General features: G+C 47.5%; 9 protein-coding genes across 9 annotated transcripts; 4 read left to right on the top strand and 5 right to left on the bottom strand.

The window, feature by feature from the left end:
- Nucleotides 1-2: 2 nt before the first annotated feature.
- On the bottom strand, nucleotides 3-2793 carry FOMMEDRAFT_130843 (Metallo-dependent phosphatase; the record flags this gene model as incomplete). The annotated part of the gene is made up of 12 exons (XM_007261630.1): nucleotides 3-282; nucleotides 360-491; nucleotides 564-756; nucleotides 820-1040; nucleotides 1102-1179; nucleotides 1241-1401; nucleotides 1464-1609; nucleotides 1690-1801; nucleotides 1893-1991; nucleotides 2063-2088; nucleotides 2370-2580; nucleotides 2653-2793. The coding sequence occupies 12 exons, from the start codon at nucleotides 2791-2793 to the stop codon at nucleotides 3-5; spliced, it is 1800 nt and encodes a 599-aa protein (XP_007261692.1).
- A 1288-nt stretch (nucleotides 2794-4081) lies between these two features.
- Nucleotides 4082-4865, top strand: FOMMEDRAFT_25027 (uncharacterized protein; the record flags this gene model as incomplete). The annotated part of the gene is made up of 3 exons (XM_007261629.1): nucleotides 4082-4319; nucleotides 4378-4574; nucleotides 4638-4865. The coding sequence occupies 3 exons, from the start codon at nucleotides 4082-4084 to the stop codon at nucleotides 4863-4865; spliced, it is 663 nt and encodes a 220-aa protein (XP_007261691.1).
- A 360-nt stretch (nucleotides 4866-5225) lies between these two features.
- Nucleotides 5226-7569, top strand: FOMMEDRAFT_16344 (CAMK/CAMKL/CHK1 protein kinase). Its single transcript, XM_007261628.1, has 12 exons — nucleotides 5226-5355; nucleotides 5420-5462; nucleotides 5512-5765; nucleotides 5825-5889; nucleotides 5950-6132; nucleotides 6185-6266; nucleotides 6330-6437; nucleotides 6490-6571; nucleotides 6627-6728; nucleotides 6779-6863; nucleotides 6919-7194; nucleotides 7259-7569. The coding sequence occupies exons 1-12, from the start codon at nucleotides 5319-5321 to the stop codon at nucleotides 7340-7342; spliced, it is 1401 nt and encodes a 466-aa protein (XP_007261690.1). The 5' UTR covers nucleotides 5226-5318; the 3' UTR covers nucleotides 7343-7569.
- Nucleotides 7570-10544: 2975 nt separating this feature from the next.
- On the top strand, nucleotides 10545-10871 carry FOMMEDRAFT_150280 (uncharacterized protein; the record flags this gene model as incomplete). The annotated part of the gene is made up of 3 exons (XM_007261627.1): nucleotides 10545-10655; nucleotides 10716-10776; nucleotides 10834-10871. The coding sequence occupies 3 exons, from the start codon at nucleotides 10545-10547 to the stop codon at nucleotides 10869-10871; spliced, it is 210 nt and encodes a 69-aa protein (XP_007261689.1).
- A 393-nt stretch (nucleotides 10872-11264) lies between these two features.
- On the bottom strand, nucleotides 11265-13612 carry FOMMEDRAFT_150279 (kinase-like protein; the record flags this gene model as incomplete). Its single annotated transcript, XM_007261626.1, has 2 exons — nucleotides 11265-13130; nucleotides 13211-13612. 2 exons carry the CDS (start codon nucleotides 13610-13612, stop codon nucleotides 11265-11267), a joined length of 2268 nt encoding a protein of 755 aa, XP_007261688.1.
- Nucleotides 13613-14359: 747 nt separating this feature from the next.
- On the top strand, nucleotides 14360-15601 carry FOMMEDRAFT_137938 (uncharacterized protein). The gene is made up of 3 exons (XM_007261625.1): nucleotides 14360-14834; nucleotides 14900-15275; nucleotides 15340-15601. The coding sequence occupies exons 1-3, from the start codon at nucleotides 14495-14497 to the stop codon at nucleotides 15467-15469; spliced, it is 846 nt and encodes a 281-aa protein (XP_007261687.1). The 5' UTR covers nucleotides 14360-14494; the 3' UTR covers nucleotides 15470-15601.
- A 268-nt stretch (nucleotides 15602-15869) lies between these two features.
- On the bottom strand, nucleotides 15870-18052 carry FOMMEDRAFT_150277 (uncharacterized protein; the record flags this gene model as incomplete). Its single annotated transcript, XM_007261624.1, has 2 exons — nucleotides 15870-17770; nucleotides 17833-18052. 2 exons carry the CDS (start codon nucleotides 18050-18052, stop codon nucleotides 15870-15872), a joined length of 2121 nt encoding a protein of 706 aa, XP_007261686.1.
- A 233-nt stretch (nucleotides 18053-18285) lies between these two features.
- Nucleotides 18286-21394, bottom strand: FOMMEDRAFT_130840 (bifunctional acetylglutamate kinase/N-acetyl-gamma-glutamyl-phosphate reductase; the record flags this gene model as incomplete). The annotated part of the gene is made up of 7 exons (XM_007261623.1): nucleotides 18286-18351; nucleotides 18410-18457; nucleotides 18513-19087; nucleotides 19203-20397; nucleotides 20452-20843; nucleotides 20909-21194; nucleotides 21263-21394. 7 exons carry the CDS (start codon nucleotides 21392-21394, stop codon nucleotides 18286-18288), a joined length of 2694 nt encoding a protein of 897 aa, XP_007261685.1.
- Nucleotides 21395-22634: 1240 nt separating this feature from the next.
- FOMMEDRAFT_71660 (VHS-domain-containing protein) lies at nucleotides 22635-23863 on the bottom strand (the record flags this gene model as incomplete). Its single annotated transcript, XM_007261622.1, has 5 exons — nucleotides 22635-22750; nucleotides 22806-22890; nucleotides 22943-23221; nucleotides 23279-23648; nucleotides 23718-23863. The coding sequence occupies 5 exons, from the start codon at nucleotides 23861-23863 to the stop codon at nucleotides 22635-22637; spliced, it is 996 nt and encodes a 331-aa protein (XP_007261684.1).
- Nucleotides 23864-24180: the final 317 nt, after the last annotated feature.

Below are 24180 nucleotides of genomic sequence, written 5' to 3'. Positions count from 1 at the left end.
TATCATACCGTCCCATGTCTCTTCAGCGCATCAGGGCGATGTGTCGAGCCGCGAATACGCGCCAATTTGTCCGCAAGCTCACGAAGCTCGCGCTCTGCTTCATCACCTTCACCTTCATCGTTGTCCAAGAGTGTCTTGCGGATCCTAGCCTCAAGGTCCGCATCGTCCATACTACCGGAGTGCGAGCGCGGACGTGTCGAGGGAGCTTGCAGATTAGGAAAGGCGTTGTCGTCATGTACATGGAACTCGGGCATACGCTCGTTGGTCATGTCTGACCGTCGGCTAATCAAAGGTAAAAATTTTCGGCATCAGAGAAGCCCGCAGGATGGAACTTGGGGAACGGAAAAAGGGATACGCACGCATCATCGAAGCTACGAATAGCGCGTCGGATTTGGTTCCCGCGCACACCAAGTTCGTCATCGGCACCGTGGGCAGCTGGACCTGACACTTCCACCGCCGAGTTCACCTCAGAAGCAGTCTCCGCCTCTTCACTGTGCGTTCATAAATGAACAAGAAAACCAGTCAGAACTCGGATACGAAGGAATGAAGCAAAGCGAACGCACCGCAGTAACTGGAAGATCCTCCGCATCCTGCCGACAGCAAGGATCTTGTTCCGAATTGCTGCTCGACGCTGCTGAATGGCTGCTTCGTTCTCTGCCGCTTCCGCCAAAGCCACAGCCTTATCCTCATCCTCTGATGGCTCTTCGAGTTCTTCTGCTGAGCAAACGGAGAGTACTCCCAAAAGCATCTGCACAACTGACAATGGCACAACTCAAGGGTTAAACTGCAAGTATGGCGTTTGAATAAACTTCGACGTACTCTTATCACCAACGAAGGGCAAACTCCAGGTGAAGGCATCCATGAAATTCGGTAACCAGTACGGATGGCCTGTGGCATTGAACTGTCGAATGGTAATATTCTTATCGACGTATTTTAGGACTGCTGCACGGTTGTGATAGAAGTCGCAGTAGTTCGGGGCGGAGAAAATCGTGATCACCGATGGGAACTTCTTTGCCCGGGTTTTGCGATACATCTGGTATCTAACAAGAGGAACAGTCAGGAAAAATCGGCGTGACAGCAAATGCGGCACGACGTGCATACCCTTGTTGTTGAACTTCGTGCCCACGAATTATTCCAAGAAGAGCGTTTCGTTCAAGGAAATTGCATACTGCTTCATACCTTGATGCATTATCGAGTTATAAAAGTCATAACAAACAAGTTTAAAAAAATGCGCTCTTACGTGTAGAAGTATGAGCAGCCTCTCGCGGGATTGGGTAAGAAAGACTCGGGCACAACACCATTCACTGCACCATCTGACTCATTCCCAAAGTTCGGTGCAGGGTCAGCCCAGAGAAGGTCGCACAATAGACCGTGAGATGGAGGTTCAATGAAACGGTTCACCTGACAAGTACAAGTTGATAAATGCATTATTTCATATACTGTATAAGTGAAAGATAGCATACTCGGTTAATGTCAGCCAGAGAGTTGAGTTCCGGTGAGATGCCTCCATGCACGCAGAGGAAACGACGGTCAAGAACTGCAGCAAGTGGCAGTGCTGTAAAAGAGTCTATGCATGCCATGTAGATGTTCATAGAATATTTTCGGGTGCCTAAATGAGGAAGTGCATTAAAATTGGATCAAGGTATTTGGGAATAATGAAACGTTAAGTGAGATTATGGAAAGGCATACATTCTCGATGGAAAGTGAAATATTCAGTGAGATGTCGGCATTCGTGATTTCCTCGGATGAGAAATAGTTGATTTGGATAGCATATCTTCAGGCTATACAGGTAAAGGAGGCACTAGTGGATAGTTTAGTATATTGAGCATGAAACTTCAATCACCCTTGAGAGCGCTGCTCCTTTGTAGAACGAGAACAAGAGAGAATCTCACCTCGATTCCAAAACACCCTCGGTCCACGTAGTCTCCAAGGAATAGGTAGGTGTTGTGTGCGACATCTCCGCCAATTTCAAATATTTTCATAAGGTCGTACTATGTAGCAAAAGTTCCATGACAGTCATCAGATATGCGCCCTCGTGAAGAAAGCCATGTTGGCAACGTACAAACTGCCCATGGATGTCGCCACATACTACAACACTAAGTCAGTAAGAGATACGCAGTTATTGAGATAATTATGACTAAGTCGACGTATGGATCCATGCATTGCCATGAGGCGAGCACTACTGATGCGTGCATCACAGAACTAGGAACCACTTTGAGAGTGGCGAAGGTATCAAGCTGAACGGATATCTGATATCAGCACCGCCGCCAAGGAGGTTCCGAGCAAGGCACACACTCTTTGATCATACCCATTATTGTGCCGCGTCGCCCCAAACTATTGCGCGACTGAGAGGCGATGATGAAACGTACCGGTGATTGGTCCCTGCACAGACAGTAAATTTTGCTCTTTTTCTAGAAGAGTCTTTCCTTCTTGAAGAAGATAAAGTGCCTGCTCCTCTGTGACGCGACCTTCACGCAGGAAGTGATTCTTCAGAAACTCAGTATTTGGTCTCCTGTTCCCGAAACTATCGGTCGTGAAGAATTGTTCGTCTCTGGGTTTGTGCCACGCAGGTTCTGGTACCTGAAGACGTTGGTAATAAGGAATAAGACAAAATGAGCACACAACTACGTCAACGGGCATGTATGAACTTACGCTTGGAACCTGCCGCTGCTTGCATGCGTCTCTAAATCCTGGATGCTCAATTTGAGTGAGTGAACGCTGGAGAGCAGGTTTGCTCTTGTCCGTGATTTGCGAGAGGACGTTCCGCAGGTAAGCCTCCTTGTCTTCAGCCATGAAGGTTCGCTGGAGGACGAGGTAGAAGAACAAGAAGCGTTTAGACGCTCTGCGTCCAACTTTGACGCGTCTTGTAATAGCTGTCCCGAAGCGCTCGCCTGCCTCTTTTGGTGCTTTCCTTTATCATTACACGGACCCACGGTTACACCGCCAGCTCAGAAGTGACTCCTCCGTCGGTGCATATTCCTGTCCGTCTGTATCCGGGTGGGGAGGACCCTAAATATCCATCGCAATATCGTCCTTGCCGTGCGTTGAGTTCCAAGCCATAGGACACCGGAGCCTGTCAATTGCTTTATCTTTGGCGCCCAAAGGTTGCGATGAGGCAACGATGTGCCCTTTGTTTACAGGTCTCGCCGAGAGTTATGATAGGAGTGAGGAATGCGGGGAATGCGAGAGCGGATCAATCTCGAAATTGCCAAGCGTTCAGTTTCAGCCTTAAACTAGCAAAACCTTCTCATCATTGCAAACCACAAACTACGCAGAACTAGAGAGCTGACATCAACTTGAAACAGCCGCACGCAGAAATTAGTGATCAACTGGACGGGAGTCCAAAAATAATACCAATCGACCGCCCTCGGATACCAAGAGAATCATAATGGGATAAAGCAAACAAACGCAAAGATACCTGACCTGACAAACGCATGACGCTTCGGGAACACTTGGCTTTCTTGCATGATATCTGATCTGGGAAGCAAAACTGTTTACGTTCATGTTCGTTTGGACGAGACGGCAACGGCATGGAGGACGCCGTCGAGAATCCCCCAAAGCTTGCCGCATCGGATAAATATTCCTCGCACCAACTTAGGCGAGACTGAGCGTGTCTACTGTTCGTTCCGGATCAGTCAACAACGCAGCTGAGCTCTATGGTTGCTATACATTCATCCTCTGAGATTTGTGCTTGTTATCTTGACGAACGGGATTGCTGCCCGTCCTCTGAATTAAGGAGAAAAACCTCGTGAATTTCATAAATTAATTGATAGACCTGAGGTATTTCCTGCATCTTCGCCGTCTTCCTCCGTTGTCGCCGAGGGAAAAAGTCATTCCTTCGGCAATTTACTTCGTGGACGAATTCCGTCGGTCAAAGGAACGATGATTCTTCCTATTACTGCAGAGCGAGCCAGCAGGAGCTCTCCGCTTAGTCGCATGCTTTCCGAACAAACGAGAAGCAAGCATGTCCGACGTATAAATACCAACCTCCCCACTTCTTAACTTGACTATACTCCTTTACTTCCGCTCCTTTCTAACCCGACCAACTCACCCCTCCCACTCCTTTTGTTAACCAGCCAACATGCGTTCCCTTGGCCTTTTCGCACTCGCAAGCGCTGCTATCCTTCCATTCGTTTCAGCAGCACCGCTTGTCGATGTAGACACTGCAGCAGCAGCAAAGGCAGGCATCCATGCACGCACTGTCGATGTAGCCGCTGGTGCTAAGGCTGGCGCTGCAGTCCATGCGCGTACAGTGACTGGCGTTGCTTCGATCCTTGCCAGTCTTCAGGTCAAACTTGGCGACTCGCTTTGCGAACTTCGTACGTGCTTTGTTCTCTAATGGTTTTTGCTTGCCAACAAATTTGTGCGTTCTTAAAGACCACTTTACTGCGCAGAATGCAACAGCGGATAAGATCACGCCGGTCCTAAAGGGCGTTGTTTCTGTCATGGCAGATGCAGTTGTTGACGTAAAAGCACTGAAGGGCAAGCCGAAGGAGACTATCATGGCGTCTATCGATGGTTCCGCCACTGTGACCGTTTCCGAAATTGCTCAGCTCCTTGCCAACGTTCTATGCGTGAGTGACTACACAAGACTCAGGTTTGAGTGTTGTATCTGAGTTTCTTGTGATAATTCATAGGGTGTCTTCCTCACCCTTAGTTCCGTCCTCTCTGTGGTCGCCGACGCGAAAATCCTGCTCAATGTCGTCGCCAGCGTCAAACTTGGTGGATGCCTCTGCGACCTCATCAATGCTGTAACCGCGGTCGTTGGAGGACTTCTTGTGGAGCTTGTTCCACATGTCAAGGACCTTGCCTCGCTTCTTATTTCGCTGAGTCTTTCGGACGTCAAGACAGTGTTGAACATCTAAGGCTCGTTTGGCGTGATTCTCCTTTGTTTTGGGTATTCCATCGCTATCTGATACCTTAATAATTAATCTACATTAATAAACGTTTTGAAACCACATAACTTAGAGTACCGCCCTGCTTGTGATGTGCATGATTACAGAGTGTTGGAGGAGCTAATTATGTGGACCAGATGAACCATTTAAGCGACGGAGTTGCCGAGGATATGATTAAACCAATGGGGTATTTTCGAGAAGATCTCTTTAATTACAAGACGCGTCTCAACGCGTCCACACGTGACGTAGTGACGGACGCGTCAAGGCGTTCTTGAACCACTGTTACCTGTAGCTAACTCTTCCAACAACGAAGGCCAAATCCGCTCTAGACAATGCTTTGATCTGTCACCATATCCACACTCTCTTTCTCAAACGACCAGCACGTCCTTCTAGTAACTTCACGGCTGCTTTGTCGCTGTACCAATGGCTTTGTCTAATCTGAAATATCCTCGAATCGTTGGTGGGTTGTCTTTCTTCCCGGATTGTCGAAGATTATGCGGTCTGATGTACTTGTTCACTCATAGGCTTTCAACTTATTGAACGCATTGGCGGCGGAGGGTTCTCAACGTGCGTAATGTTGTCGGTTTTTTTCTAGCTCGTCTGACGAATTATGCAGCGTCTATAAAGCGGTCAACCTAGAGGCACATCGTGTTGCAGCATGTAAGGTCGTCGCACTCACTTCGGAGACAACTCCACAGGACCGAAAATCACTCGACAAGGAGATGCGTGTTCATACTGCGATGAAACATGTACATGTACTAGAGTTCTACAACGCGGTCATTGTTGAAGACGAGCCGAAAGCCAAGTACTTTCCTGCTGTCTACATGCTGCTGGAGCTTGCTAGTGGAGGGGACTTATTTGACAAAATTGGTCAGTGTATTGCCTTGCCTATTATGAACCTGCATCTGACAGATGACTTTGTGGTTTAGCTCCGGACCTCGGCGTCGATGAGGAAGTCGCCCAATATTACTTTAACCAACTCATATCCGGCCTTGTATGCTACAGCATTGTTCACACTGTTTCATGCTAATCTCATACATATTCCAAAATACAGCACTATATTCACGAGCAAGGTGTATGCCATCGAGACCTGAAGCCTGAGAACCTGCTTCTCGACGCAGCCGGGAGACTCAAGATTTCAGATTTTGGACTATGCTCTGTTTTCCGACATAAGGAATCTGGTAGAGAAAGGCTTCTGACGGAGCGATGTGGTAGTTTGCCATACGTTGCACCAGAGGTTAGTGCAACGATTGCAGAAGTAACCGGTAACTGACGGTGTGTATATGCAGCTTAACTCGACTGCCCCATATCATGCCGAACCGATTGACATTTGGGGAGCAGGCGTCATACTCTTTACACTTCTTTGTGGCAGTACGTTCTCACCTCTCTTATTATCATTCATTTCTTTGGTATTGTTACTCGAGACTGTTATAGATACACCTTGGGACGAGCCGTCAGGGCATAGCCACGAGTTTCGTCGCTACGTACGAGGAGAGATCCTCGATGACCCGCCGTGGAATCGCCTTACGACGGATTCGCTCTGTATGCACAATCCCTATGTACTCAAACTATGTCTACTTATCATTATTTAAAGCACTGATCCAAGGGATACTGAATATCAATCCTGCCGAGCGCATGACGATTCCTGAAATCATGGTGCATCCGTGGTGCTTGCGGTACAGTGACTTTATTCGTGTTCTATAAGTCGAAGAAACTAAGACAGTTCAATAGGCCAAGCCAGGTGGAAGCAGAGGGCCAAGCTGCTCTTGCTCAGCGACTTACCCAGTCGCTTCATACAACTGGTGATATGGGAGTAATTGATCCCCACTACACGTAAGCCTCTTCAACAAACTCAATAAACAGCAATAACTCACCTTCATCAGGCTTCCTGAGCAAATTAATGGTGACGAAGATGAAATCATCTCATCAACGTATCAGTCACAGTTCACGAAGTCTCTTTTGCTCTTCGTGAGTACTTGCTCAATGTGCTTGCCGTATGCACCATCTAACATTAGAATTCTAGTCTCAAACTCAACGTGGTCGTCGCTATACGCCACACCTCACACGTTTCTACAGTAGCTTAGGCCCTGAGGGACTTATGGAACTTGTAATGACGGCTGTGACAGAGCTCGGTGTGAAGAGCAAGCTAGCACAACCAGACCCGTCTGAGCCTGAACGTCTGCGACTTCGTGTCGGCGGGTATGACAAGCGACATGAAGTGTTCAAAGGCTGGATCGAGATTGAACCGTTTGTATACCAAGGTATTGAAGGTTCATTTTGTATTATGCAGCGTGATCAGGTGCGTCTGTCTCCTATAGCATAGACAGATTTGGGACGCGTGCTGATGGTGGATGTTACTGAAGGGTAACCCGATTTCGTGGCGTCAATTGTGGAAGGCCGTCGTTCAAGATGTTGGGGTGGGACCCCACGTGCTTAAGCGTACTTGACCAGATCTCGCTGCATACACTAGATTTATAACTTCTTCTGGGTTATTGGTTCTGTTGTATTTGTCAACACATTTGACGTATTTTGTGTACTCGCCCAGATTCATGTACGTCCTTTCTCTTTACGGTCATCTGTGTTGTCTGTTCAGTCCACAATTCTTTGTCCAGTGTTGTTGCTCTACACCGTTCTGTTATGCTTTCCTCTCTCAACGCCATCATACTCCATTTCTAAAAAGCAATCTCCGTTACTGGGCTTGACTGTGTATGCTTTACCCTCAAATCGTCTTCATTCAGAAGCGCTTCCTTTTTGGTGTCAAATGGACCCTCAACTCGGTTCCGCACATTGAATTAGAATAAGACAAATCTTTGTTTCGACATTTGGAGGCCCATCTCAACTCGCACGCCTTATGGCATTTGAAGCCTTCTCATCTAACCTCTTTAACCTGGACGAATTCTCCTACAAACTTGTTTCAATGCTCTGTTTGATTGTTGGCCCAACAAGCTCGTGCGCTGATTTTGTTTCGTGCTCATAACGGTTTTATCCTAGCGAGTTGATTGTTATCTGTTAGGGTTCATTAGTACCAGTACTTTGCTTTACAGTGATAGTCGGGCATTTTCTTCGATGGCATCCGTTTATGTCAGAGAGGGTACAAAGCTCCGTTGACACCCGTTAAACTCCGTCTTTGGCCCAGGTGTCCTACATGACCATGAATGCAATGTCGATGATTTCACCAGATATAAAATGATACGAAGTTCATGATTTGATTCGATTTTATTGCATCGACATGAATACACCTCGACGGCCCGACTCTACGGGTTCGAAGCCGCATAGGAAACTCGTGTAAGGTGTACTTTGCAATGTACGATAAGAACCCTCTTACTTAGATTGATTTTTGTTCATGCCAGGAAAGACCCCTCTGGCGCAAAAGAAGCTGTTGACAAGATCAAGGACTGGGCAAAAAGCCGTCTGTCCTTCTCCCTTTCTTGAAACACTGAATAGCTCATATTTCTAACATTGTTGTAATAGAAAACGGCAAGTACAAAGTAAATGGACAAGGTTTAACCGTAAAATATTTGTGTAAGGGAAGGATTGAGTGTGCGTAAGACTACATTATTCACGCTTACTCTAAACTAATGTTTGCACTTGCTAGTCCTCCCCGCTCCCGATGGAATAATGTTTGGTGTGGATCTAGCATCGAATAGTCTTATTGATGACTTGGAAGGACAGTTACAGAGATGGAAGAAAATCTCGGAAACTCACGGTAAAGAAGTGCACCATTTTGAAGACGGGTCATTTTTACTAATGGATTAGAGTGCACTGAGTTTAACATTCTTGTTTTTCTTGTTGCTACCTAGTACAATTAGAATTGAGATTAAAGCAGTATTCTCGCCGGATGTAAGCGTAACGATGATAGATTTCTGCATGTCAAACGCTATCCAATGCTTACTAGTCTAAGCATACCTAGACTGGTAATATATTCCTATATTTCAAGGTCGCTTTTGATGTATCTAATCTGTAAGAGTCAATGAGTATAAATTACTCAATCATGAAAATACTAGTACTGTAGTGTGTATATTTTCCAATCATCTATAGCTGAAGACGTTACTAGAAACAGTTCAGCTTTCATCGATAGGAATGTGTAACTCAAAATCTATTCACTCAGCAACATTTTCCTTATGCTATTCAATAAGCCCTCGACTCAATTATGCACCTTGCATTAGTAGAACACAAAGCTCAAAACCGGGTTTGCTCACAGATCTTACCAGACTCTTATGGCCATCAAAAGCTTCCTTCTATCCGTTGCAAATTGGTTGACTATAACTATATATTCAAATATTTATTGGATTGTTGACTCCTGCAATAAGATCGTGTGCTAAATCTGTTTCGTGCTGAAAGTGCCCTTATCCCAACTCGTTGGTTGTCAACTGTCAGGAGTCACAGTACAAGTGCTTTGCTTTTCGGTGATAAACGGGCATTCTTTGTCGACATCTGTTCATGTAAGAGACGGTATAAAGCTCTGTTGACAGTCATTAAATTCCGTCTTTGCCCCACAAGTCCTAATATCAGCGAACGCAAATTCATGAATTTCATCAGATATAAAGTGATGCGAAGATCGTTTAAGAGAGTAAAGTTTTATTCACGATTATTGTCTCAACATGAGTAATACCGACCACACGACTCTAAGGATTCGAAGCTGCATAAGAAACTCGTGTACGGATTATTGGTCATTGAAGAATTTACTTACCAAGCTTGATTTATGTTCACGCTAGGAAAGACCCCTCGAGTGTAAGAGGGACTGTCGAGAAGATCAAAGCTTGGGCTAAAGGCAGTTAGTAGTTATGCACGATTTCTCACAAATTATTGACTCTCCTGCCCAACGACATTGTCGTTATAGAAAATGGTGAGTATTCGGTAAATAGACCGAGCCTGAAAATAAACTATTTATCCAAAGGAAATATCGAGTGTATGTGAGCTAATGTTTTTCATTTCTTTGTTCTGAGCTAAGTTTCCTATCTGCTAGGCATCCCTGCACTGAATGGAAGAACCTATGGAGTGAACCTTGCATCGAATGACGTAATAAGCAACCTGGAGAAAGAGTTACAGAGATGGAAAAGAAATTGGCGTGCTGAGGGTGAAATAGTGGCCCATCCTGGAGAAATAAATGATGATGATGATATGAGTTCAAAGGGATCTTTCTTAAGTATGGATTAGAGAGTGTACTAAATACAAAAAATAAAATCTTTTTCTAATCAACTGGACTTATGAATGAGGACGCACGTTCCGGTGAGACGTAAATACGATGAGGACAACTTTCCGCAAGGTCGCTGAATGCGTACTTACCCAAGCTGTAGCCACTTGCAACTTACTTTTGTGTTTCAAGGCGTTGGCTTAGACGCCGACTCTGTTAGTAAGCAGAAGCAAAGTTAGCAGTCAGCTTAGACTCAGCTATGGACAGGAAATTGATTATTGTTATGTAATCAATTACCTCAATAATCTAAGATGCTGGTATAAATAGCGCGGATCGGAATTGTGAAGTGGATACTGTGCGACACACAACGTCATTGTCGCATAAATCGTCATTAGCAATTTGGGGACACTCCAACAGCCAAAGAGTATATAAGACAGCAAAATGGCGGTCTGGAGTATAAGTTACGGACGACGAGATCCAATCATTCACTACCTTCACCTCATTGAACTTTCGTCATGAATACCTCGAACACGAACACCACCCAGAATACTGCCGCCACTGGAGGCAATGGCGACATGCTCGACAAGGGCGTCGACTTTGCTGAGCGTAGGGCTGGTCATGAACAGGTATGTAATATGCACATATTCAGCAACTTGCAGTTGTTGACTTGCGGCTGCTTTGTTTAGAGCCACTCCACGACTGAGAAAATCAGTGACGGCATCAGGAAAGGCTTCCAGAAGGCGACTGGTAAACTGCTATCCTATGGTACTGAGTCATCTAGATTGCTGATAATACAACGTATAGGCAAAGATGTTCCCATCCAAGACAAGGACTACCGCTAAATTTTAGGGTCGACATGCGGTCCTGCTGTAATAACTTTGTATTAGCAAAATGTTTAGTTATGTTTATGTAGTACTGTATTAATTCACCGGAAGAACAAATATCACCTGGAGTTGTGGCCTCGTATGTAATTGAGATCCTTTAATAATGACAAATGTAAGCTTGTGAATTAAAAATCGAAAATCAAATTGCAAAAGTATCCCCCGGTCCTCTGGCAATCTGTATTTTGATTGAAAGGTATTTTTCATTGCTAGATTAAGCATAGACATTCCGGTTGTACAAATCCTGAGAGATTAACACATGTGGTACTTCTATAGAGTCAAAGCACTAACATACAATCGTTGCTGCTCGCTGAGATAATTCAAACGCCAGCGTGCCAAACCATCGCTGCTTGACTACACCCCATCTCCAAACATAGCTGCCGTCCTGCTCAGGTTAAATGATAGTCTATGCACTTTCACACTTGCGATCACAATGTCGTCTGCCCCTCCAGAGCATTCTATTTTGTCATCCGGCAGATGCAGGGCAAGCACGGGACCTACAGAGTCACCACGCACTGGTGTAATAGGACCCTCAGTTGAATTCGTTGAAGCACGAGAGAGCGTGAGGCTTTGGGGTCCGACAATTGAGCAGGATGGAGCTGGTTGAAGGAGAGGATGCGTTTCCATCAACATATCGCCTTCCCCGGACGCATTCGACATTCCATATCGCGAATGGAAGCTGGGATCAGGTGGGTCGAGGAAGGAGGTTGATGATGCAGGCTCCGGATCTGGTGATGAAAGCGGAAGTGCCTTCGTAGTGAGACGAGGTAACCATGGACTAGGCCGGCTTGTCTTCGTCTTTCTACTCAAATGAGGAACCTCACCGCCTAAGCAGACAGCGGAGCTGGAGTGAACTGCCGCTGTACTGCAGAGCTCTGCCTGGCAACTGCGAGGTGAGGGATGTGGAGTACGTGAGGAACGTTCAGGGATACGCGCTACGATACGGCGGAGTCGTGGGCGAGCTGGAGAACTAATTGAGGGACTCAGTAGTAGCGGGTGAGGTACATGCATATGTGGCGAGGAATAGTGTCCAAGATTTGCGGTGACCGAGTCGCAGTGTAAATGAACAGATTTTTGCACATCGCACTTCTCTTCCTCTACGTGGACACGTATCTCGACGTTGTCCTTTGGCTCATGAACCGGTGGTGAGTAATTCAAGTCCATTGGTACGTCGTTCCAAACGAAAGTCTCCTGGTTCTTGCACTCGAAGCCGCTAATCCACTTTCGACTTCTTACACGGCCTTCCAAGCCGACGACAGTGTCCAAAGTACACATAACCCTTCCTAGCGTACTCAGTATGCCCCTTCGAACTCCACTCCGCCACCTAATTGGGTCTTGGGGACGCTCCTTCATCTCTCGCATTCCACATGCTTTATACGCCTCCTCAAATGCCCCATCAGGTCCATCTTGCAATGTGACGAAAGGATCGACGAAGAGTCCTGCATTAATCGTATCTGCAAGATAAAGGTTTAACGGAGGACGTGGTGGTGCATATGATACGGGAAGTATATATGCATGTGCAGCTAGCGTTGGCCAGTGTACTTTGACGAAAAACGCATGTGCCGGGAGTGCAGGAAAGGTTATGCGTTTATTGGGGTCGAGGTGAAGAAGCGCTGCAAGGAGGTCTAAAGCGATTGGATTTATCAATATTTTATTCCTCTGGCGCTGGTGATCGTTGAAGAACCATGTAGGAGCGGACGTTGAGGTGATGGATGCGGAGGAAGGTGGTGAAGGAGGTAGGTCGTCGAAAAGGAGCTCGTGGAAAACAACTCCGAGGGAGTAGATATCCGTGGCGAACGAATACAGTTCACCTCTGTGCATTTCTGGTGAGGCATATGGGAGTGTTCCGCAGCCTTTGTTTGTCAAGCATGACGTCTCCGCACCCCTCGCGCCATCCTCTGTGTCCTCGCATTGCAGTCTGAGAACATTCAGCTTCGATTTGCACGTCATTCCATTCTCCCCCGAGTCACCCCTTGCATCTTCCAAATCATTCTCAAAGCGGCGAGATAATCCAAAATCAGCAAGAACAACATTCCCGCATGCATCCAAGAGAACGTTTTCAGGCTTGATATCACGGTGGAGGATACGCAATTTGCGGAGCTGTCTCAGCGCTTCAACAAGCTGGGCTATGATAAGAACAATTCTATCGTTCGGAATGGGTCTGCCAGTCGTGCGATGACGGATAAGTTCGTCACGAAGTGTTCCACCGCACAAGTAATCCTGTCCCGGCAGAAGGGAAAAGTAAATACTCAATATGAATACGAGGTTTATATGATGAATTTGGTGAAGAAAGTGCTCACAGTAACGATATACAGATTATGTGTATCACAGAACGTCTCGCGTAGTTGCGCGAAAAACAGAGAACCTGTTTCAGACAAACATTTGAGATTATTTGCCTCTGCGAGCGCCAGCGCCCGAGTAGACTCCTTCACGACCCTCGCTCGTGGAACTATTTTAACCGCAACCAGTTGCGATCTTCGTACATTTCCGCGCTTGTCGTAACTCTTCTTCTGGTTTGATGGAGACAAGAATTCTGCAAGAAAGACCTGACCGAAAGCACCTCCGCCCAGCCGCTTGCGGAAGATATATGCAGGTAGACGCTCGCTAAGCTCTTCGCATCGGTATAAGCGAGCAGGATATGGAGCTTTCTTGCCTGGAAGAGGTTTTACAGGAAGGCTGGCCGGCAGCCTTGGGACGAACATTGTAACATGCGAGGAAGGCGACGGAAGAGAAGGATGGATGGTAGAGCATATCTCATGTTCCCCTGAAGTTACCAAGTTCCAGCTGAAACGTGCTTTCGGGTTCGTTGTAAATGCGTGTTGCGGTCCAGTTGCGGATCAGACCCGATGAAATTGAAACAGGCCTGATTCACTGACAGAGATGCGTGTAGCCATGTCTGGATCAGATCAGCACAAGTTAGACAGCAGGCCGAGCAAGTAGACGCGTAGAGACTTCGAAAAGCAAGGAGCAGCCATTTCGTTCGTTGAGCTACAACCTTATGCTCAAAAAGGTGACAAGTCAAACTTATGAGATGAGATGAGATAGTTACTAAGTTAGTTATGTTCGCCGATCCGTGTTTTTGTATAATTGTCCTATTTACGTTTGTTTGCATATATTGTTGCTCTGTATATTATATTGTCCGCCAAGCATCATGTGTATGGGCCTGGAAATACAAATTATACAAATCTAAAGACGGTGCTGTTCCATAAGAAGTTTCATAAACCCCGATACATCACATGCATGCATATGATCTAGTATATGTTTCGAAAAGACGCAAGAATGTCATTAGATGTGCAAAGCGACTGCAATACTCAACGTGCTTGGTAAATTGCTTATTCCGGACCGGGATGCCGCGTCCATAAGAGGAGTGAGAATCTGAGAGCTTGGGAATCAAGTCGTCCATCTCTTGACTAAGTTTTGTCATGTGCACTCTGGCCTTTCTAATGTCTCTGCAAGCTACTCTGCCTCCGCTCGCTGTGCATATAAGGAGTCTGCTTCCGTCGTTTGAAACTCATCCTCATCTCCAGTTAGCCAACCTCAAGTCTAGTCTAGACACTAATCAGCGAATTCACTAGCTAGCTGCCATGCCAGACGTCAGCAAACCAGACACGGTCAAGACGAAACTCGATTACTTCGTCCCGCCCGCAGATGGTTCCAAAGCATGGCAGTTTATCAACGCAGACCCTGCTACAGGTCAACGTCGTCGTAACTTCACTATGCAGCCATACGAAATGGACATAGAGAACATCCGCGACAAAGAGCATGCATATGACCTGGATACTGCGGGGTTCCTCTTTGCAAAGAACGAGGCCAAGTACAAGAATTTTGGAAGTGACGAGGAGATTGAGAGGGAGTACTATCCTGAGAGCATAGAGTTGCTCAAGAAGCTGACTGGTGCGACGAGGGTAGTGATTTTCGACCACAGTAAGTTGGACTTATAGATCATGTGATTTATTGAGCGCATATATCCACAATTTTTATCTTTCTAGCTATTCGTCGTCATCGCCCAGGAGAGGTAGACGATAGTCCAAACAAGCGTCAGCCCGTCTCAGCCGTGCATGTCGACCAAACTCGCGCATCTTCCATTGCGCGTGTTCATCGCCACCTCCCTGCATCTGACGCACCGGCTCTCCTCGAACGCCGCTTCCAGATAATTAATCTCTGGAGACCCATACATCATGTTGCACTCGACTTCCCACTCACGCTTTGCGACTTCAGGAGCATTGACACGAAGAAAGACTTGGTCCCTTCGACATTGAAATACCCGGACCGCGATGGTGAGACTTTCGGAGTACAGTATAACCCTAATCACAAGTGGAAGTATGTCAGAGGAATGACACCGGAGGAGGCCGTATTGATTAAATGGTGACTAGTTTTATATTTTAGAACCGAGTTAGGTGAATGCGGTGTTGACTACTTTGTTGTATAGCTTCGACTCCGTTGACGATGGGAGCGTCGCAGTCCTTACCCCGCACACTGCATTCGTAGATCCCTCGACTCCACCAGATGCACCGCTTCGCGAGTCCATCGAGCTACGCGCTCTCGTGTTCTACGAATGAGCAAGCTTATTTGGTTAATAAGGAAACCTCGAAAGCGGGAATTTCATGGCTCTACTTTGTATGTTTGAATTTCGGAGGCTTGTATACATGCGGAATGGCTTTGATGTGTAGATCGCTATGTCTTTCAATAACTACTTCTGTCGCTTTGTTATTCAAAATCGTGATTTCGGAATATCCGTCGAGTGCAACCCAATTTTTGAAAATTATTCTCATTGGCCACTTTGTTCGATTAGGCAAGATCAATAATAAAACATTCACTATTACACGGAATCGAGTCTACAAGCAAATAAGATGTGGTGTAATGTATCGACTAAGAATCTATAATGGAACCAATCTTCGAGGCACTAATATGCAGAATAAGGAGAGAAAAGGCCAAAGTTATACGTATTAATTCATGCAGTCACTCCAGCAGAAAGTTCTTCGTCTTCCAAAGTTGCTGTGCCATTGCAACAGCATGCAACGCGTCCGCACACCCAAGAGTACGTTTGCCGTTATTGCATTTGATAGGCGTGGCGGTGCTTGAGGTATCAGACGGCGGAGAACTATCTGTGGTACTGCGTAAGGGAGAAGAGGGTGGGGTGACGACTTCGGATCCTGAGGCTTCGCCTGGATGACCGGTGCCCGAATTTTCCTGGCCTGCTGGTATAGACGTCACCTCAGAATCATCGTTTCGTTGAGCACGCGAAGGTGACCAAATCGTCTGCCCGAAGAGACGTGCACGAGTCAGAACCGAGCCTGTTCCCGCTCGAAGTCTTGCAAGCTCGCGCTGCGTACGTACCGTTTGGTCATTTGTGCCCGTTCCCGCTTTGGCGGCCCTGGTAGCGGAACCAAACCCGAAACCCAGGTTGGTGTTGCTGCTAAAGCCGAATTGAGCATAAGATGAAGCGAGCTCGGTGAAGATACGCGGGAAGAGGGCTGACGGTTGCTGTGGCACAGAAGGACTTGGGGATGAACGGATTGGAGTGGAAGGCGGGGCAGATGGCACGTTAGGTGGCGGAGACTTGGAGACAGACGACTTCGGCGTAGATACGACCTCGGAATTGGCATCAATTGACTCATTAGAATCGGCGACCGCTGCAGAAGACTTCACAGCATCGCTGTGGATGGACTCAGCAAAACAGGATGAACAGCCAGAGCTCTCAGATGGAAGGCCTAACGTTCCTTGAGCAGGTCTGCTTTTAGCATGACCTGGGTCTTCCGAATCACTTTCTGGCTCCTTGTGCGCCTTAGGCTTCTCATCAATATCGGCTTCATTGCCGGAGTACATTTCCTGATAGATCTTCATCTCGTCAAGGGGCGCTGCTTCACACAAATCGGCCGCAGTACCAGAAACAGCTACCGTGGACAATTCCTCCAAGCTTGCATCTCCGAATTCTTCTGCATTCGTCGAAGATGTCGGCGAAGCCTGCTTGAGTTCGGCCCTCACTTGCTGAAATACTGCTCCGAGATCTGCCAGCTCGAATCTAGCTTCGTCATCAAGCGCCTCAGGAGTGTCCCAGTCCATTTTCTTCATTTCTTCATCAGCAGACGAGTAAAGCACATTTCCGAGAGGTGATGGGGAGACTGGCATCTTGAGGACAGTACTTTGTTGACGAGCCGAGTGCGTCTTGAGATGAGGAGATTTTGGCACAGAAGTTGTCCTTTCAGTCGAATCAGAGATGCCTGGTAGTTGAGTAGGCTTAAGCGACTTCGATCGAGAGAAGCTAGATACTGTACGTGGAATTGAAGCAGACCGAGGAACAGAAGGAGTTATTGGCGTCTTAGATGAGCCACAGGCATCTTCACGCAAGTCGCTAGTTGGAACGCAGGCAGAGTAAGCAGTTGGTTCTGCAGGATCATCTGAGTTGTCCCCTTGAGTACTTGTGCTTCGAGCCTTAACAGTTGTATTATCCTGTAGATGCTTCCCAGATAGATCTTGTTGCTCAACGGTAGTCACATTATCCTTGCCTTTTACTTTGGTGTCAAAAGAAAACGTCGTCTGACTCCTCTTCATCGCCCGTTCATGGCTTGATGTAAGGGCTTGGAGATGCAGCCGCGAGTTTGGAGACCTTGGAAGCTTGGACGGTCGAGAGCTCTCGGAGCGCGGAAGCGAATGAGGCGTTTTGATCCTGACTGAGCTAGCATCAGAGTTGGCATTGAATACAGGCTTCCGGAGTAGAGCGTTGCAGGAGGCTGAACGACTAATCGTCTGTCGGAGGGGTGGGCCGTCAACTTTGATATTCTCCTTCTCAGGGCAGCCTTTGCGGCGAAGCCTTGGGGAAACTTGTGGAGTAATACTCGGAACCGGAGAGAGAACCGTGACTAGGAAGGAAGGCTTTCATTAATGACGCCTGCAAGCGCAGCAATAAGAAGCGAAAACTCACGCTTTCCAGCATCCTGTCTGTCGGGAACAGCACCGGCTGTGCCTTGTACGTTATGTGTGTTGCCAGGCCGAGTGCTATTATGGGTATTCTGTGAACCAAAGGTGCCTCTCGAGTTTGCGCCTGTGTCTTGCTTGCTTCGCGAATCAAATTGCCGACTTGAGGAGCCCAAGAGAATGCCGTGACGCTTGAAAGTGGTCGAGGCCTTTGTCGTCCCTGCCATTGCCGCACTAGTCGCAGTGGTATGAAATTGAAAAGAGACGTTTGTATTCCAGACGTGAAGTGTCAGCCTCGCATTTGTTTAACCATGTTTACGGTTATTTGCATAAATGTGCGTGCTGCCTCAACACATTGATTTTTAATTGTAATAAATGTACACCTGTCTACGACCTGACAAGAATTCAAAAATCTGCGCCTGTATAGGTATTGTTTATGTATACAAAAGTCGAACGAACTCTAAATGGAGCTCTCATCGATCGGTATACCTGCGTATTCGTCATACCCAAGGGCGAGGTTCAGATTCTGGCAGAGAAGTCAGTATATTCGAATCATTGGTTATAAAAAGGAGCTCAAATCTCACTTGGAGGCATTGAGTCGCAGCGCCTTTTAGTAAATTATCAAGTCCACCCTGCAAGGCAATGCTATAGTTCAAAGGCACTTGGTTATATTGGCGAAGTGCTTACCACAACGACAACTCTATCACCCTCACTATGCACCTGGAAACCACCGACGGTCCAACCCTGTTTGTTCTCGATGTTAGGTAGAGAGGGTACAGTTGAACCGATCTTGATTAGTCGTTCGCCTGCGTACATCTCTTCATACAAAGCCTTCACGTCTCGAGCCGCAATCTTCTTGTTGAGCGGTGCGTTGAGTACACTGATGATTCCACTGAACCATGGTGCTACGCTCGGGATGAATGCAACTTTCATGCCTCCAGTATTCGCACCTAGAAGTGTAGAAAGATGACGTCCGGCCTCCCGCTCGTGAATGTGATCCGTCAACGAATACGGACGTATACCGCCTTGTAGGGATTCTGGGGTGACTTTCGGGACTGTTACCGGGCGCCCGTCTGCGTCGTTCGCACCCGCTACGGTCCCCGCGCCACTGTAACCTGAGATGCCGAAGACGGTTGGCCAGACACCTGGTGAGATTAACCCTGCCTTAGCAAGTGGACCAACCAGGAGTTGCATGGAAGTCGCATAGCATCCTGGGTTGGAAATTCGTGTGGATGTACGAATGAGCGCTCGACCATATAATTCTATCGACCCAACAAGTATATTGTATTCGCGAAAAGATTTTATACAAGAGTAAGAGAAACAAAAGTTTATAAGTACTTGAGAGTTATTACATAGTGGGCGCATTCAACTGCTCACCCGGAAGCCCATACGTCCAGCCATCCTCAAACCGATAATCTGCGCTCAAGTCGACAATCACACTCTGCTTCCCATTAACTCGTTTTTGCGCCCCGTTGTCGATAGCCTCAACGAACGGCTTCGCGGCTCCATTTGGGAGAGCCATTACCCATGCGTCAACCGCACCGTCTGCTTCCATCTTTTGCACGTCGTCCGCAGAAAGGTTGGAGTATATCACGCTTTCCTTTGTGTATGAATCAAGAACCGTGCCTGCAAGCTGCCGCGAGGATACATGTGTAAGGTTGAGGTGAGGATGGTTTGACAGAAGGCCTGTGAGACTTCGGCCGGTGTATCCGCGAGCACCGATAAGTGCAAGACGTTTTGGCTCAGTAGATGCGGCAGGAATAGCTGCGGTAGCGTAACCGCGCGACGATCCAGGCAATCGACGCATCGTTGAGTACGAGCGAGCTCCGTTCGGTCCGGAAGCGGCGGCACGATGTGGAGGAGCAGATGGTCCCACAGGAAGATACGAACGCGCAACCCGACCCTTCGCCTCGAGATCCTTCACATTCTTTTCGACATCCTCAATACTCTGAATTCCGTACCAGAACAGACTACGTCCTGCACGTGTGAAGCTTCCGTCTGCACGCTCGAAATGCCACTCAGGTCCAGGACGAGAAATGGAGTGTGCAGGCTCATCTGCAGCAGATACGTTCGTCGTCTGCGCAGTCCAGAATAGTCGACGATGGTCACGCTTGATCGAAGCGAAGACATTGTCGATGACACTGTTAAGGATACCGTTGCGTGAAGCGTACAATTTCGTCAGAACAGGAACTTCGCCTTCGGGGTGCGAGACGATGGCCACGACATCAAAGGCCTCGTCACCATACACCGTGAATGGCGTCTTTTTGAGATCGTTCAGTATACCCGAGACCGACTGTTCTCCAGAAACTACATCAGCGTCACGGTCATGGATAACCTGCCGTAGCCGGTCAGCTCCAACGGCATCAACGGAATTGTGCTTAAAGAGCTTGTATCCACGACGAATGAGTGTACCTGCTCCACTGTCTGTGAAGAGCTCCTTCTGCAGCATGGGGGCTGAGATGATGGCAACGGAAGACGAGCGTGGTAGGTGGTCGAGGAGATCCTTGATCTCCCGTAGCTTGAGCTTGGTACCGTACTTGACCCAGGATTCCTTCATGAGGTTATCGTATTCCTACCCAAGAGCGCAGTTAGTTGCGAAACATATATATATAAAGTGAAGGCGTACCTCATCAAGGTTGATTGTGTCGAGCTTCTCGCCAGTAACACCATGAAACAACCCGCCCTTCTCATTCAAATACACAATCTTAAGCGGCTCGACCTCCTTAGCAAGTTCACCCGCTGCGACATCTGCGTTGACATTCAGGATTTGTCCCTCTTCGGACTCGGCGAGGCTGCACAGGATAGGTAGAGCGCCCGCTCGAATTGACGCCTCGATCGGGCGCTTATCTACCTTAGTGATCTTTCCAACGAATCCGTACTTGTCGCGGTCGAGGTAGTCTGCGGTGAACACTCCCGAAGTAATCGGACGTGCGCGACAGCCAAGCTTTTCGAGTGCATTAACGATCTTGAGGTTCTCTTCGAGAAAAACTCGGCGAGCGATTTGAAGCGTTTTCGCATCTAGGAAAAAATAGTTGAATAAATGCGTTAGAAACATGTTTCGTATGTTAAGTCGAACGGCTCACCCGTAATACGGATACCGTCATTGTAGTCCGGAATGACACCAGCTTCTTCGATGATTTGATTTAACTGTGGTCCAGCACCGTGTATAACGACCGGGTACAGCCCAACGCGATACAAAAAGCTGAGACTGAGAGCAAGTTCATCGAGCTCATCTAGCACGGCTCCACCGACTTTGATAACGGCGAACTTGGCTGGATGCGATGGATGCGAGGAAGACGAGAAGATACGGAGATACCGCTCGACCTCGCGTTTTGTGCCGATGGAATACAGGAGGCGGGTGATGGTATCCTGTTACGCCGAAATGCATGAAAAAAAGAAAGCGAAAGGGAAAGCCATCAACAGCGAAATGTGCGTACCCTATCCGTCTGCCGGATTGATTGCGTCTGCAAGGTTCGTGCAACTAGTGGTGTACGCCGAACAACGCGTACAGCAGAACGGCGTGCACCACCAACGAGCAGAGCTCGAGAGGCCTTGAATGTCGAAAGCATGTTTACCGGTCGATGAGTAGTCCCAACAACACCTCAAGGTCCGAGCGTCTTAAATATGAGTCAACTAAGCGCCGTATCTAAGCCTGTCCGCGAAGTACGAGGATTCAGCACAATAGCACAGGCATTAAAATTTTTCCTGATAGGCCGGACGTGGACATGAATGGGAACGTCAGCAGATACTTAATTTACTTACTGGGAATGGCTGTTCGTTGACGCTGAATGGCTAATAGTGCGCAAACGAACGTGGACAAGCAACACCTTCTGGATGCCTCCTGAGTGCCGCTGACTACGTGAGGTTTGCTGGCGTATACAAGGGCTCGTAGAAGAGAAATGAGATAGAGGTTGGATATAACTCGAGTCAAACTTAGCACCGCTCAATGCCGAAAAAGTTTACTCAATTGATTTTCCTCAATTGAACAACAAACTTGTAATACTTATAGAAAATGCAACAGACGTTCGCTTCTTTACCTTGACAACTCGTGCGCAAAACAACAACAACACATTGTTACACAAAATGACAAATAACAAGCAGTAAATAATTATCATCCAAAGTTCGACTGTCCCAACAAAGAATGCCAGGCATGTTAGAACAGTCCAGCCAAATCAGCGAACGGGTCTTTCCCTTGTGCTGTAGTCGTAGAACCATTCGAGGTCGCATTTGTAGCTGGCTGCTGCTGTCCACGTGGAGCCGGAGAAGGAGCCATCGTCTGCATTTGTGCACTAAATGCACTATTGTTCGAAACACCTGAGGCGGCCGGTATCGTTGGCTTGATTCCTGAACCTGTTTGCATACTCCAGAAAGTACCCTGTTGCTGAGATGGTTGGGCAGGCGCAGCATGAGACGGTTGAGATGAGGATGTTGGGTTCTGCATTTGAGCTTGCTGCTGAGGGCTTGGTGACCACGGCAAGCTGATCGAGCCGACTTGTGCATGCGATCCGCCTGGTGATGGTGTCGGTGAAGGCGTGCTGCTGAAAAGGTTGGCGAGATGGTTCGTCCCTCCATTCGCGGAAGACGATGGAATAGGTTGTTGAACGTTGATAATAGAGGACTGCTGAGCATTTTGAGGAAGTGCAGAAGAGCCAAAGAGACCTTCCAGGTCATTCGCTGAACTACCAGAAGTCGCAGATGTTGCTGGCGGGTCGTCGAAGTCGATCAAAGAAGTATCCTGTGTCCGGGATGTGCTAATTAATGAAAATTAATTCAGTGTTTCAGAAGTTCACAACTATCAATCGCGCAACTTTACCTTGCGAGCTCCGCAGGTATGGGATTTTTGGCAGCTGTGAAGTCACCTTTCTTGAAGGCCTCGTAACGATTTAATACCGAGTTTATTTGATCATTCAACTGCAAAAAGATATCTGCGTGACGTGTCAAGCGAACCCAGCATTCTAATCGGAGCCATAATAAGCGTACCTAGCATCTCCGGGTCATTAGACTCCGCATCCGATATCCATTTTTGTATTCTAGGCCGTGCAGCAGATAGGATATTGCTGACTTGCTATACACCTGTCAATACGAAAAACGGGATGGTAAGACGACTGCTGACGTACATCATACGCATCTCCACTAGCAAATCGCTCCCCACGTTCAATATCGACATTATCAAGCATTTCGTTCAGCAAAATAACCTTCTGTTCTAATTTATTAAGCTCCGTTAACGATTGTGCGCGATAGTCGGGCTTTTTGTCAGGCTCTGCACCAGCAAGCACTTTCATGAGCTCCTGAGCGGCTGCGAGATCGCGGGGCGTCCCACGGCGAATAAGTTCTTGCAGCTTTGCTTGCTGAGCTTCTCGATCTTCCTCTTCAAGCTCTTCAGCGGATTTCAGGTTCTAAAGGCATATAACATCAATGGTTGAAGCAGCCAGGCAGATCGACTGAGAACGAACCGATGTTGACGCGACAGCTGGCTGAGTATGAGCAACGTCACCCCTGAACCTGTAGCCTTTGAATGTTAACAGCCGATGCATATCTCTTATATTCCCCAGGTCCTCCTTCCACCTGCTCTCCACGCATATTGTCGTATACCATGTCCGAATGAGCTCAAGGATCTTCGTCATGACGGGTCCCGGGAATGGAGGTGGGCGCTCGGGGAAGCGACGCACGAGCTCATTGAGGAATTCCTTCGTTGCGATCTGCAAGTGGAAAGCGTAACCGCATTGCTGGACAAGCGTCTCGAGGAGTGCGAGCGCAAGCAAGGAGATGTGGGGGTTGCGATTATTCACAATACGTGCAATGGACATCGCCGCTTCTCGAGGTCTATTTGGAGAGAGTCCATGAGATTGGCGAATTAACCTAGTAGGGTAATGGGGAAGCTGGACGACATACGTGTTCGCCTTCTTCTTATTGATGTATTCCGCCACCTCAAGGTGTGCGGCATAATCTGGCTCAATTTTGTATGGATCCACAGCTCGTGCAATCAAATTCTGCAACGGGGAGACATTCCTCAAAAAATCGCCGCTGAACACCGACATGACTGGAGTACAGGCGATCTCCTTGACGTTTCACTCTTCGCGTCTGGTTAAATGCCTGAAGTTTCGTGAGGACGAAGATATTGCACGACTTGTTTCGCGAAGTACAGACCACAAATCCCTGGATAGCGCCCGAGATCGGGAATTAAGCACGAGGACGAGGCACGTAGATTGACGATGCAATAGAAACTGCTAGTAGTAGTACGTGGACAAGTCCTACGCTGCGGCGAGCACATCAGCGGAGGGGGCTGGCGAGAAGTTATTTCCATTTGTGACGATCGACACTTCTGTATTTCTTTTGGTTAAAATGCCTAACTTCA

Source organism: Fomitiporia mediterranea, assembly GCF_000271605.1.
Source record: "Fomitiporia mediterranea MF3/22 unplaced genomic scaffold FOMMEscaffold_1, whole genome shotgun sequence".
Lineage (NCBI taxonomy): Eukaryota > Fungi > Basidiomycota > Agaricomycetes > Hymenochaetales > Hymenochaetaceae > Fomitiporia > Fomitiporia mediterranea.
Note: the sequence above shows the minus strand (reverse complement) of the source record. Positions and strands in the feature narration are given on the sequence as shown.

Coding starts and splice junctions, on each gene's coding strand:
- FOMMEDRAFT_16344 (XM_007261628.1), top strand. CDS start 5,319: ATGGCTTTGTCTAATCTGAAATATCCTCGAATCGTTG. Junction 6,133..6,184: donor TGCCATACGTTGCACCAGAG/GTTAGTGCAACG, acceptor GTGTATATGCAG/CTTAACTCGACTGCCCCATA. Junction 6,438..6,489: donor CCTTACGACGGATTCGCTCT/GTATGCACAATC, acceptor CATTATTTAAAG/CACTGATCCAAGGGATACTG.
- FOMMEDRAFT_137938 (XM_007261625.1), top strand. CDS start 14,495: ATGCCAGACGTCAGCAAACCAGACACGGTCAAGACGAAACTCGATTAC. Junction 14,835..14,899: donor GGTAGTGATTTTCGACCACA/GTAAGTTGGACT, acceptor TTATCTTTCTAG/CTATTCGTCGTCATCGCCCA. Junction 15,276..15,339: donor GAGGCCGTATTGATTAAATG/GTGACTAGTTTT, acceptor TTTGTTGTATAG/CTTCGACTCCGTTGACGATG.